Below are 12963 nucleotides of genomic sequence, written 5' to 3' on the forward strand. Positions count from 1 at the left end.
ATTGTAGAAACTAATGTCATAATTATCCTAATTCACACTCCGAGGGCTGAATTTTATGGCCCTGTTGCGGCGGGGAAGGGGCTGTAAAATGCGGCAAGCCATTCAAAAGTGCATTGACTTGGGTGGGGTGGAATGTCCTGCTAGTGGGAAGGTCCGGAAAATTTCACCCCTAGCGTTCAGGGTCCCCTTCAGGTGAGGAAGTTGGAACATTACTAGTGAAGCATGAGCAACAGTTAATTGAGTTGTTTTAAGTAACATATTACACTGCTGTCCTAATATGTTTCTGCTGAGCTTTGACATTAATTGAAAAAATGCCTTTTATTTTTAAAGGATGAAGATCCATTTGACCTACTTGCAGGAACACTTCCATCCGAAGCACCGGACAAGTCAGCTCCAAAATACACTGGTCCTGCTGTGAAGGTACAAATGAAATCTGCTTCCTCATACTTCAGACTTTCTATGATTCCTGTAACAGCATTATTTGTTGACCCATTTCTTTGAGGAGCTATTACACATTTGTACATGTGAATTTGGTCTGTTGGTAAAGCTGTCCTTCTCCAAACCCAACAACAACTTGCATTGATATAGTACACTTAATGCAGTAGAGCTTAAAATATTTCACAGAGACATTTTCAAACAAAATCTGTTACCAAGAAATATAGGGAGATATTGGGAGAGGTGACCAAAAGCATAATTAAAGTAAATGATCTTATGGAGCTTCTTAAAGGATGAGGAAGATGCAGAGAGGTGGAGAGGCTGAGGGAGGGGATTCCAGAACTGTCTCTGTGAAGTGCGAAAGGTTTTTACAGGCAGCTTTTCGGCGCCTTAAATAATTTCCTGAGTTTTCAGTTGATTCAGTTAACTCCAATTATTGTTTTACTGACAGAGTATGTAGATATTGAATCTTAACATTTATGTGAATATTGGCTTTAATTTCTCATGCTTTCAGGAATCAGATGCTACTAAGAAGAAAGCTGAACTAGTGGGAGAAACTGAAGGATCTATACCGCCTGATTACAGATTTAAAGATCAACCTGATCCTAAGGTTTGTAATAATGCTTGTATTTTCAAAAAATATCTGTGTACGTAACATCGAGAAACATTTCTACAATGCTTCATTGAAAAAAGAACTAACATTCTTTTACATCAGTGTCAACTGTGGCTCAGTTGGTAGAACTCGTGCCTCTGAATCAGAAGTTATGAGTTCAAGTGCCACTCCAGGACTTGAGCACAAAAATCAAGACTGACACTCCAGTGCGGTACTGAGGGAGGGGCCATCTTCTGGATGGGGTAACAGCGAGGCCCCATCTGCCCTCACAGGTGGACGGAATAGAAGACATGACACAATTTCAAAGAAGAGCAAGGCAGTTATCCCCAGTGATCCAGGCAATATTTATTCCTTGATCAACACCATAAAAACAGCTAATCTGGTCATTATCAGAGTGCTGTTGTAGGAGTTTGCTGTGGTTGCTGTGTTTCAAACTTCAAAGGCATTCATTGGCTGGAAAGCTCATTGAAAGATAGGCCAGAATTTTCTCGTTGGCATGCGGGGAGCGGGCCCTGCACACCGACGCGTGATTTGTCGCGCGGTGACGTCAGGCAAGCGTCCCAACGTCATTGTGCGCCATCGCGATATTTAGGTGGGCGGGCACGTGATGTTCTCGAATACACGGCCGCCATTAATTAATCACCCATTTAAGGCCCTTCAGGCAGCAATTGACTGCAATTTTTCGGGGCCCGTGTGACCTTCAGGACGTCACACGGGTGCAACAGGCAGGCGGGTGGGAGACATTTGTATAAACCTCATCCACGGGTGGGATAAGTGGGGTGAGTGGGTTGCGAATGGTATCTATTAGATATTTAATTGTGAAAGTTACTGACTTGCCTGTGTGAGCAGGAATACTTCAAAACTCTTCACAGCTGCTTGGACAGGAGTAACAGTGGATAGCACAACTCCCATTCCCAGGTCAGCACTCTACAGTAAAGATCATCTTTGGGGCCTGCAGGTTTCAGGAAGCCTTCCCTTAGCCTGGGAATGGGAGTTGTGCTGTCCACTGGAGGCATCTCCTCTGAGGACGAGGGGAGGGCCAGAAGGGGCAGGAGGCCTGGAGTCCACATTCAGCCTCCAGGTGAGCCACCTTTGGGAGGAGAGGTGCAGGCACAAGGGGTGCAGGGCCAACAGGAAGTCCAAGACAGAAAGGGCCACAGTAGACACCACTATCCTGCTGCCAGGGTATACAGGCGGCAAAGCAGTTACCTCAATATGTCTGAGGTGCAGTGCCGAAGAAGGCTCCGACTCTCAAGGGAGACAGTCACCTGCATCTGTCAGATGATAGGCCCTGAGATCTGTGCCAGCTGTGTGGGTGGACAACCCATGCTAGTGGCATTGAAGGTCACGGCTGCCCTCAACATCTATGCCTCCGGCTCTTTCCAGGGGTCAGTGGTGATCTTTGCAGTGTCTCCCAGTCAGCCGTCCACACTTGTGTCAAGCAGGTGACAGACGCTCAGTTCAGACGTGCGCTGACTTTCATCCACTACCGCTGGGACGGGGCCAGCCAGATAGAGTGAGCCAGAGCCTTCGCAGCGATTGCTGGCTTCCCCCACGTCCAGGGTGCTATAGACTGCACACATGTGGCCATCAAGGCGCCAGCAGGTGAGCCCGGTGCCTTCGTCAACAGGAAGGGCTTCCACTCCATGAACGTGCAGATAGTGTGTGATCACAGGATGCTGATTCTACAAGTCTGTGCAAGGTACCCAGGCAGCTCCCATGATGCCTACATCCTCAGACACTCCCAGGTGCCGGGGCTGTTCAGTGCTCCGGCTCGGCTGGATGGATAACTGCTGGGTGACAAGGGCTATCCCCTCAGAAGGTGGCTTATGACGCCTCTCCGCCATCCAAGAACAGAAGCTGAGCAGCGGTACAATAAGAGCCACGCCTCCACAAGGGCTGTGGTGGAGAGAGCCATCGGTCTTCTCAAGATGCGCTTCTAATGTCTGGACCGTTCAGGGGGCGCACTCCAGTACCCTCCAGATTGTGTCTCGGTGATAGTGGTTGCATGCTGCGCTCTCCATATTCGTGCGCTGGAAAGGGGGGACGCTGTGGATGAAGAAGATGTAAATGCAGTGGCTGCAGCTGTGCATGATGAGTCCAGCAGTGAGTCCGAGGATGAGCAGGCACAGGGAAATGCTAAGGAGGTAGATGCTACTGCCCTCATCCGGAGTGCCCTGAGAGGAGCCCGCAGAGACGACAGACAGCTGCAGCATCAATGTGAGGTCGCTTCAGACCCCCCTGCTCACCATAGATGGATGGGATACTTGGTGCCCAAACCATCTCCCACACTGGCACTGACCAGCTGAGGTCAATGCCGATGTGAGGGCTTGCAGGTCCGAGTGCAACCCCAGGAAGCCCTGATTGGTCTCCTGGAGATGCCTCTCCACGAGAGTCACCACTCTCTCCATGGAGGAGGCATGGCTCTTGGCCATGAGGCTTATTGCATCAGTGGTGCTCCGCGTAGATTCCTCCAGCATGGGCACCATGCCACGCATTGCCTCATGTATCTCCGCCAGATCCTCCTGCATACCCTGCTGCACTTCCAGCATTTGCTGCCTCACGGGCGACTCCAGAGGCACATCATCAGCCACTGACCGAGCATGTTCCTCGTCTCCAGCAGTCCTCCGACTGCTGGTGCCATTGGCACTCTCTGTCTCCGCCTGCACCTCAAGCAATATGAAGCACCCTCACTGCTGTGCCCCAGGACACTAGCCAAAGATCTAATTCCCACCGAGGTGCTAGTGTCTGCAATGGTGCCTGCCTGGCCGAGATGGTGTGACGCTGGTGATTCGAAATGTTCAGGGCCCTCAGGTGTGAGTGGTGGCCCCCCTGCCTCCTTCCGGCCCTGCTCTGGTGATGCTGAAAGGAAGAATGAGGACATTTGATTAGTTAAAATGGAGACAATGTCGTTGTGTATGCCTGTCCCCCGGATCATTATGCGCTCATCCTTCCATAATCAATGGTCAACCCATGTTGCTAACTTCAATCACGGAACATTCAGCACTGCCATGGCTGCTGGGACGCACATGGCGACCTCAGTGCTCGGCAAACATACCTCCCCGTGGCACCCCAGCCTCACCGCCACTGGTGGACCTGGGCGCATGACACCTCTCCAGATCCATGGCCGCCTGTTCGAATGGAGTCAAGATGGCCAACTGGGCCTGGCCTCCGCCAGTCCGCATCTGCTCTGTGGAATTGTGCGCAGTCTTCTCCTGAAAAGGAGAGAAGAGCATTGATTATTCCAGCCTGTACCTGAATTCCCATCGCATCCCTGCCAACTCAGCCAGAGTGGGACATTGCAGGGCTCCAGTTCTTCTTCACCCCGCAGCTGACGCACACTCACCCAAAGAAGCCAGGACTGACCCCCCCTTGCCCATATGCTGCCTCCTTCACATTTGGCAGCACACAGTCTAACCTTGCTAAACAAGGAGGCACAAGCATGTGGAACGCAAAGACCAGCAGATGGACTGGTGCCCCGCCAACTGGAAGCTCCCCTCCCAGCATTTTAGCACCCTGACTTTGACATGCTTTCCAGTTCCAGCACTCTGCCTAGGTGCAGATTCTTGAGTTTGCCCCCAATTCTATACTCTGGGAGTCAGAGTCATACATGCTGTGGGTGCAGAACACATCTTAGCACAACCCTGCCAGGAACTAGGCTTGGGCAATATCCACTGGCCCACCCAGCAAGGGAAACATACCGTGAATGTTTCAATGCTGTGACTGCACTTAGAGCTGTTGGTGGGGTGGAAGGCGCCTTGAGGGGAAAGGGTGACAGCTGCATTAAGTGACCTCAGCCAACATGGTACTCACCCTTCCCGAGCGCAGGAAGTCATTGAATCTCTTGCGGCACTGGACCCAAGTGCATCGTACCACATCATGGGAGCTCATATTCTCGGCCGCCTCCTCCCTGGCACGTTTGGTCAGGTGGGGAGGCCTCTGCCTTGGAATCAGGGCCTCCCACCGCGCAGGAGGGCAGCTAGGCACTCATCCAATAAACGAGGGGCACATTGCCCCGCTGCCCTACCCTCCGGCCTGGCCTGTTCACCAGAAGCCCTCTGTTGAGCCCTTCTACCTGCCATTGTGAGCAGCCTTGCAAAGGCTGCCAGCGCTTCATTTAAACAGGCTGCTGGGTTGCCATTGGACCCGGTGGTCAGTGCACTCCTGCCGCCGCCCGCTCACTCCCGCTATCTTTAGTTGGCCCGCCCACGTAAATGGCGCGGACCTGATCGTGGGCAGTGATCGGCTCCACGCCTGCGCCCGCTCGGCCCACCCAACATGGGGAAAATCCTCCCCATAATTTCTACAGAAATGCAAGTCTGCTTTTGTTGCTGATGTATAATTGATGTTGGTATCATGGCTTGCAATGAATCTGACAAAATTACAAAACAGAAATTGCTCACTAATTTAAACTGAATTCGGTGCATGCCTAAACCCTCCATTGAGTAATCCTGCTAAATAATATTGAAGTACTTTTGGGGCAGAATTTTCCATTTGGCGTGCTGGGGCAGCCTGACATGCCGGAACGTAAAATGACGCGCGGTGGTGTCGGGCGTGCGTCCCGAAGTCATCGCACTGTCTCGTGATATTTCGTTCGGCGGGCACGTGCTGGAGTCGGCTGTGCACTTGCCGATAATTGAAAGGCTTATTAAGGCCATTAAACAGGTAATTAACATGAACGTTATGCTGCCCGTCCAGCTTTCAGGTTGGCAAACAAGCATAAAGGCCAAGCGGCCTTTACGTTTTTTAGGAAACCACATCCACAAGTGGGATGAGATTCCCTAAAGATAATAATGATTATATGAAAACTTTTTCTGAAAAATAAAAAATATCTCGTGTCTCAGCCTCTTGAGGGGACATGTTTCATTAAATTGTTATTGTTTTTATTATATTTTTTAGAAGCGCTTCAACCTCCCTAAGGCAGCTCCGTGCCTCAGGGAGATTGAAGCACTCTTTCACGCGAAAAGAGCACTGGACCCTACTCTCTCCGCCCCCCCCCACCCGCACAGCTAGCGCTCAGCACTACATCTCACGTATCGCGCTGGGCAGGCCTTAATTGGCCCGCCCGTGTAAAATGGCGGTGCAGTGCCGATTGCGGGTGGTGGTCGGTTTCCTGACCGCCCCTTCTCGCTCCTGTTGACCAATGAAAAATCCTGGCCTTGGAGTGCAAGTTATTAAGCAAATGAGGTTCGCACTGATGTTCTGTGTCAATACGCTTTCGCATGAATTTCAAAGTATTTTGACAATATTAATGTTGCTTTACCAGCTGCTTTCAATTCTACAAATTCTGATGCTGTAAAGAGAAATGTGATAACATTTAGTCTTTTTGTAACAGGATAAAGGGAAAGTGGCCTCTTCCTTCACTGGTCCAGGAGCAAAACCAAAGGTCACAGAGAAGGTAAAGCTGTTTTTTACTCTTGTAAGAGGATTTGATCCCCTGCAGTGAAAGTCTTCAGGGCAACATATCATAAGTCAGTGATTCTCATGACCTTATTATATTAATGATGGTGGTGGGAGTTTGTTGAAGGATATCACTTCACTCAGTGCCAGGGCTGGGATCAGCAGTCATACTCTAGCTATTGCCCAAGATTGGAGGACCCCAAACTCACAAACAAAAATGGTGAAAGTGTCTGGTACTTGTAACGTGAGCAATGCCAGAGAAGTGAAAAGAACGTTTGTCTCATTGAAACCCGATCCCCATCACTTCTCCAAACTCCCAGGAGATTTTCCTGCTCTTTGTTTAATGATCAGATTGGAAAAAAAAAGTCTGAAAATATTAAAATTCCAGTTTCAAGATCTCATAAATTTAATGATTAAACTTAGTTTTGTTTAGGAAAATGGCATCTTATTACTCCTTTTGTTATAGATGTACTAAGGTACATAATTCTTATTATATATTTGCACATTGGTTCCCTACGATTGCCAATGTCAGTGGTGATGTTTTGCGCAAATATGTTGTGTGGAACTAAATGAATTTTTTAGAAGGTCAGAGCTGTGAGAGATTATCCACCGCTCTCTCCCGCATGTCCCTAAAGTGGGATTGACAGACATCACCTCCCCAGCCACTCAATCGGTAACATTAACACGTGAGAACCAAAAGGCTTCGAAGAAAAATTGTGCAGTTAATGGCTATTGCCACAGTGAAGTCTTTAAAAAGTTGTACTTCACTTGAGGCCTTTGTGTCTGTATTCTTGAAATATCTTTGAAGATGGTTTAATTATATTTATTGTGTTGCTATCACAGAGTATGACAGAAGGTGATGTCCTGGAGTCTCTGTCAGCAGACTTTACCCAAAGCTCCTCCGCCCCAATTTCAAAATGCTCAGCTCCAACTTCTCACTCTGCTGCTCCGCCATCCATGCAGAAGGAGGTATGGCTTCAATCTTAAACTGTTAAGGGACTGCAGCTGGAGGACTCACCTCCATTATCCTGCTGGGTGGGACGGCACTCGTGATTCTATTCTTAACCATTCACTCATCACTAGAGAATCAGCTCCATTGCTTCTACACCATTATTTGGTGGACCCCGGGAAATATCATCATCTTGGCTCCCTCATATTTCTCTTCTACATATTGGCCCACGGTGACATCATCAGGAATCAGTAGGTGGTTCCACATTTACACGGATGACACCCGGCTCTACATCACCACTACCTCTCTCGACTCCTTCACTGTCTCTCAATTGCTATGTTACTTATCAGGCATCCAGTACTGGATGGGCAGAAATTTCCTCCCGTTAAATATTGCATTGAGTGAAGCCATTGTCTTCAGTTCCTGCCAGAAACTCTGTTCCCTAGGCATCGACTCCATCCCTCTCCCTGACAACTGTCTGAAGCTGAACCCGGCTTTGTCCAAAGCTCCTCAGGTCCAATTTCAAAATGCTCAGCTCCAACTTCTCACTCTGCAGCTCTGCTGTCTATGCAACAGGAAGTAGGCTTCAATCTTAAGCTGTTAGAGACTGCAGGGGGAAAGGGCTCCTGTTCCATTATACTGCTGGGAGGGATGACCTTCATGATTCCATTCTTAACCATCCAGTTGCAGGCAGAGAATCAGCTGCAATGGCCTCTCCTCCTGTTCCTGCACCATTATCTCTGGATTTCCCCCAGAGATCTAGCATTGGCCCCCTCATACTTCTCATCCACATGCAGCACCATGGCAACATTTTTGAGGAACACAACATCTGATTTCCCCATGTACTTTGCCACCTCTCTCGACAGGTGGAATTTAATGCCCTCCCCTGTGGTGAGTTTGGTGGAAGGGGGGCATTTAATAAGATGAGGGTGGCAGGTGGGGGCCCCAACAACTTCCTACTTCCACCCCGATTAAGTACATGGAAGGACAACCTTCCTGTCCCACTGCCAATTGAGGCCCTTAAGTGGGCAATTAGTGCCCACTTAAAGGCTGCCTCCTCCTGCCACTCGTGCAGCGTTGCTTGAGGGCTCTTGGTGGTTATCTCATTCGAAGTCACTATGTGCCTGATTGTGGGACCCAGCATCAGGAAGGCAGGAGCCTGCTGAAAACCACTCCCCTGCCCTTGCTTTTGGATGCACAAAAATATCCTGCAACTCAATGTTGGAAAGATCGAAACCATTACTTCAGTCTCTAGCACAAACTCCAGCAAGGCATCAACCCCATTCTTTTCCCTAGCAACTGACTGTCTTTGGCTGTAGCAGACTTTTCACAAACTTGTTGGTCATATTTGATCCCATAATGGACTTTCAACCACATAACCACTTCATCACCAAGACTGGTTACTTCCACTTGGCACAAATCTGCCCACATCTCAGATCATCAGCTTATAGCCCTTATCCATGTCAAGTGTAAAGACCATTCCAATACTCTCCTGTTCGTCCTCCATAGTCCCCTCTCCGTAACTTCAGGTCATCCAAACCTCTCTTGTTTATATTCTAATTTGCACCAAATCTCATTCACCTTTCACCCCTGTACTCACTGACCTACATTGGTATCCTATCTGGCAATGTTTCAATGTTAAATTTCTCATCCCTGTTTTTAAATCCCTCCTTGGCCAGACCCTCCCTATCTCTCTAACCTCCTGCAGACCTATAACCCTCTGAAATGTCAGCCTTCCTCTAATTCTGGCCTCTTGCAAATAATTCCATCAATGATGGCTGTGCTTTCAAGTGCATAGACCCTAAGGCCTGCAATTCCTTCCATAAACCTTTCCACATCTCTAAATCTCTCTCCTCCTAGAAGCTTGATATAATTAAGCACCTTAATCAAGCTATTGATCATTTGACCTAATACTTCCTTAAATGACCTAGTGTTAAATTTTGTTTAATAGCCCCTTTCTGTATGTAGTAATTATGGTTTTATTTAGTGCGCAATGTACCTTTAAGAATAATACTTGTTAAGGAAGATCACATGATCTGTAGTAACCAATAGGAGAGCAACGCGGGCTACCTCAACAGACAGTGCAGAGATGGAGTTGAAGTTGAAAGCACACGTATAGTTGCTGCAGAGTATATTGTAAATAAACTTAATGGGAAGAATTTTCTCCCTGTCGGGCGGGCTGGTCAGGGGTGGGCGCAGGCAGGCGCAGAGCTGATCGCCATCTGCGATCGGCTGCGCACCGCCATTTTATGTGGGCGGGCCAATTAAGGTATGTGCGCGAAAGAGCACAGAAATCTCCCTGAGGCAGCTCCATGCGTCAGGGAGATTAATTTCATTATGAAACAGTGAAAAACAGAAAAAAAAATTATTCAGACATGTCCTCTCATGTGACATGTTTATGAGTTTTCATAAAAATTTATATTTAATTAATGAAACCTTAAGGTTGGACGGTCAGCTTTCTCAATAGGCTTAATTACTTCATTAATGGCCTTAACAGGCCTTTGATAGTTCGGCGGGCGCGCAGCCGACTCTGCTGCGTGCCTGCTGAACGGAAGATTGGAATGACGCGCAGTGATGTCAGGACGCACGCCCAACGTCACCGCGCATTTTACACGTTGCCGTGCGGGGCCTGTCCCTGCACCCACACGCCGAACAGAAGATCCTGGCCAATGTTTCCACCCAAGAAGTGTCTGTGGATTAACTCTATCATTAATAGTATAACTCAGCCACCCTACAACAAACTGATGATGAGGATAAAACAGGATTGAACAGAAGAAATCAAGTTAAAAAGAAAGGAAGATATACTTGCTAGGTATGCTGTCGCTTTAGGTTAAAGAAGAAACAAGCCCCAATTCAAATGGTTGAGAAATCTCCCAGAACGCTCCCGACATTGAAAGAATAGTACCAGGGTTGCAGGACCCCTGAGTGAGAGTCCACAGGGCGGGTTAGCAGAACACTGGAAAAGAGACAGAATCTGTACTTGCATTGTAAAGTAGGCAGCAGCCCCGCAGGCTCAGTAGGTTAAAGAATCTGGCACACAGCTTGCAAGTTTTTTTTAAAAGCAGCAATCAGAGCAGAAAGCAGTGCTGCCGTTTTAAATTTAAATGAAAAACAAAATGGCCCGTTTAGACCACGAGGCCGCTGGGTCTCCCGAAGTGAGGAACATCCAACATCAAAAGAGCCTGCAGCGTAAAAGGGAAAAACCCTGCGGAATCTCCCAGAAAAGGGAGAGGAAATTGCTGCTGTTGTTTTTTATCCAAACATGAACAAAGTTTGATGAAGCTAAAGGAGAAGACTCTCAATTGCAGGATCCTGCCAAAAACTGGAAAAGCGCAAGAAACACAGCACAGAAAAGCCGACTGCTGCAGAGACAGCCCGAGTAAAAAAAAACAGTGACTGCCCTTGAAGCGGCAATACATTTAAAGTGGTAAATACAAGAAAAATAGCTATGGACAGAATATTAGAAGAGACCCCAGAGAGGGCAACTCTGCCAAAGGAAATAAAAGACCCCAGAGATAGGGCAACCCCGCCAAGGACAACAGGAGACCCCAGAGGGAGGGTAACAAAAAATTAAAATGTTGGAAGAACAGTTGATTGTTCGTCAAGATCAAATCTAAAAGGAATGTGTCACCATTCAGCAACATGAAGAAATGAAGACTGTCTTAAACAGTAGAATGGAAGCACAGCAGAAGAAACGCAGAGAGGCCTCAGGAAAAGCTGTGGTGATCAAAGAGGGCTCAGGGGAAGCCCTGGTAATCGGAGAGGACTCACAAGAAGCCCTGGGAGTTGTGTATAGCTGGATACAGCCAGGAGACAGGAGTCTGGATAAACTCCAAGGCAGTGCCAGCTCAGTGAAGCTAGCTAGATAGCAAAGAGCTGAAGAATCAGCTCAATGAAACCAAAGAGGCTTTGGAAACAAAAGTCGCAGAATTTCCTAAGAAGCAGACAGATAATGAAATTTTGAGAAACTCAGCCACTGAACTCAGAAAGATGAGCTTGCATCTGGGAGAAGTCTGACCAATAGTGAAGTCAAAAAGAAGGCCGAGATTAAAGTCTGTGCTAGAAAGAAGAAGGCACATATAAAGAAGATACAGAAATACTAATAGGGCCTTAATTCTGGCAGCACACGAATACACTTTCGTACATGGGTCTGGCAATCAAATCGCAAATGCTGATGCCCTTAGTCATTTGCCTCAACAAGAAAATGATGAGCACATCCCAATTCTACAGGAACTTGTTTTACTGTTAAATTTCTTAGGTTCCTCAACAGTATGTGCTCTACAGATCAGAGACTGGACAAGGCGGGCCCCAGCCCTATCTCAGGCACGAGAACAAGTGCTGCATGGTTGGTCACAGAAGTCTGCAACTGACGAAATGAAACCGTACTTCAACAAAAGACATGAAATAACCAACCAGGATGGCATCTTATTGTGGGGAGCATGAGTGATAGTTCCTCCAAAGGGAAGGGAGCCACTTTTAATTGATCTACACAGTGCCTATCCAGGAATTTCCTGAAGGAAGGCCATAGCACTCAGCTATCTAAGGTGGCCAGGGATGGATGGTAAAATAGAGAGTTTAGTAAAACAAAGTGTGCAATGTCAGCAACTGCAAAAGTCGCCAGCGACAGCTCCGTTACACCCATGGGACTGCCCAGGTAGACCCTGGGTGTGATTACACATTGACTATGTTGGACCTTTCCTGGGAACAATGTTTCTGCTCATTGTCGATGCCCATTCAAAATGATTGGACATATATGAGGTGAAGTCAGTTGAGAAACTACATCAATGTTTTTGCCATTCATAGACTACCAGAAGTAGTTGTTTCCAGTAATGACATGACATTTGTGAATGCTGAGTTTCAATGGTTTATCAGACTCAACAGTGTCACTCATGTGAAAACTGCACCATACCACCCTTCCTCAAATGGACTGGCCGAAAGGGCGGTTCAAACACTTAAGGCAGGGATGAAAAAGCTAACTGGTGATTCCCTGACAACCAAGCTAGTCATTACAGGACTACCCCTCATACAACAACAGGTGTCACACCTGCAGAGTTATTTTTGAAACGCCATCTCAGGACGAGATTGAGCTTAATAATACTAAAATTTAGAGGAGAAGGTGGAAAGGAGTCAGGGAAGCAAGAGAACTAAACACGACTGGCATAGTCGCGAGAGGAAAGTTAACATGGGAGAGCCGGTAGACAAGAAAAGTTTCAGTGAAGGGCCAAAGTGGTTACCGGGTGAAATAAGTGGTGACTGGAGCTCTATTTTACCACGTGGAGGTAGCAGGTCAGATCATTTGTAAACATGTGGACCATTTAAGGAAGGGAGAGACAAATCGCCAAGATTTGATTCCACCAGTGATCATGACCGGGCCTGTGTTTCCTTTTAAGGATACTCAACCCAGGACTGATATTTCTGATATTCCTGTAAGAGTCGAGGATACTTAATTACAAGTGTCTACCAAAGCACCTGATGTTCAGGCAATTCCAGTAAAGGAGATTCCTGACAAAGAATCTGAAGTTGTGGAACTGCGACGTTCCACACATACCAGGAAACCATCTGAAAA

At 47.6% G+C, this 12963-nt stretch overlaps 1 protein-coding gene across 8 annotated transcripts in view; it reads left to right on the forward strand.

Moving 5' to 3' along the window:
* The window catches only part of cast (calpastatin), a 247581-nt gene that overhangs the window by 175607 nt on the left and 59011 nt on the right, over window positions 1–12963 (forward strand). For all 8 annotated transcript variants that reach the window (XM_078565537.1, XM_078565609.1, XM_078565567.1 and 5 more), the window contains 4 exons: window positions 331–420; window positions 950–1045; window positions 6384–6446; window positions 7292–7417. In XM_078565537.1, coding sequence (XP_078421663.1) covers window positions 331–420; window positions 950–1045; window positions 6384–6446; window positions 7292–7417 — 375 coding nt within the window. The remainder of the gene's footprint in view (window positions 1–330; window positions 421–949; window positions 1046–6383; window positions 6447–7291; window positions 7418–12963) is intronic.

Source organism: Cetorhinus maximus, chromosome 2 (genome assembly GCF_964194155.1).
Source record: "Cetorhinus maximus chromosome 2, sCetMax3.hap1.1, whole genome shotgun sequence".
NCBI classification, from domain to species: Eukaryota; Metazoa; Chordata; class Chondrichthyes; order Lamniformes; family Cetorhinidae; genus Cetorhinus; species Cetorhinus maximus.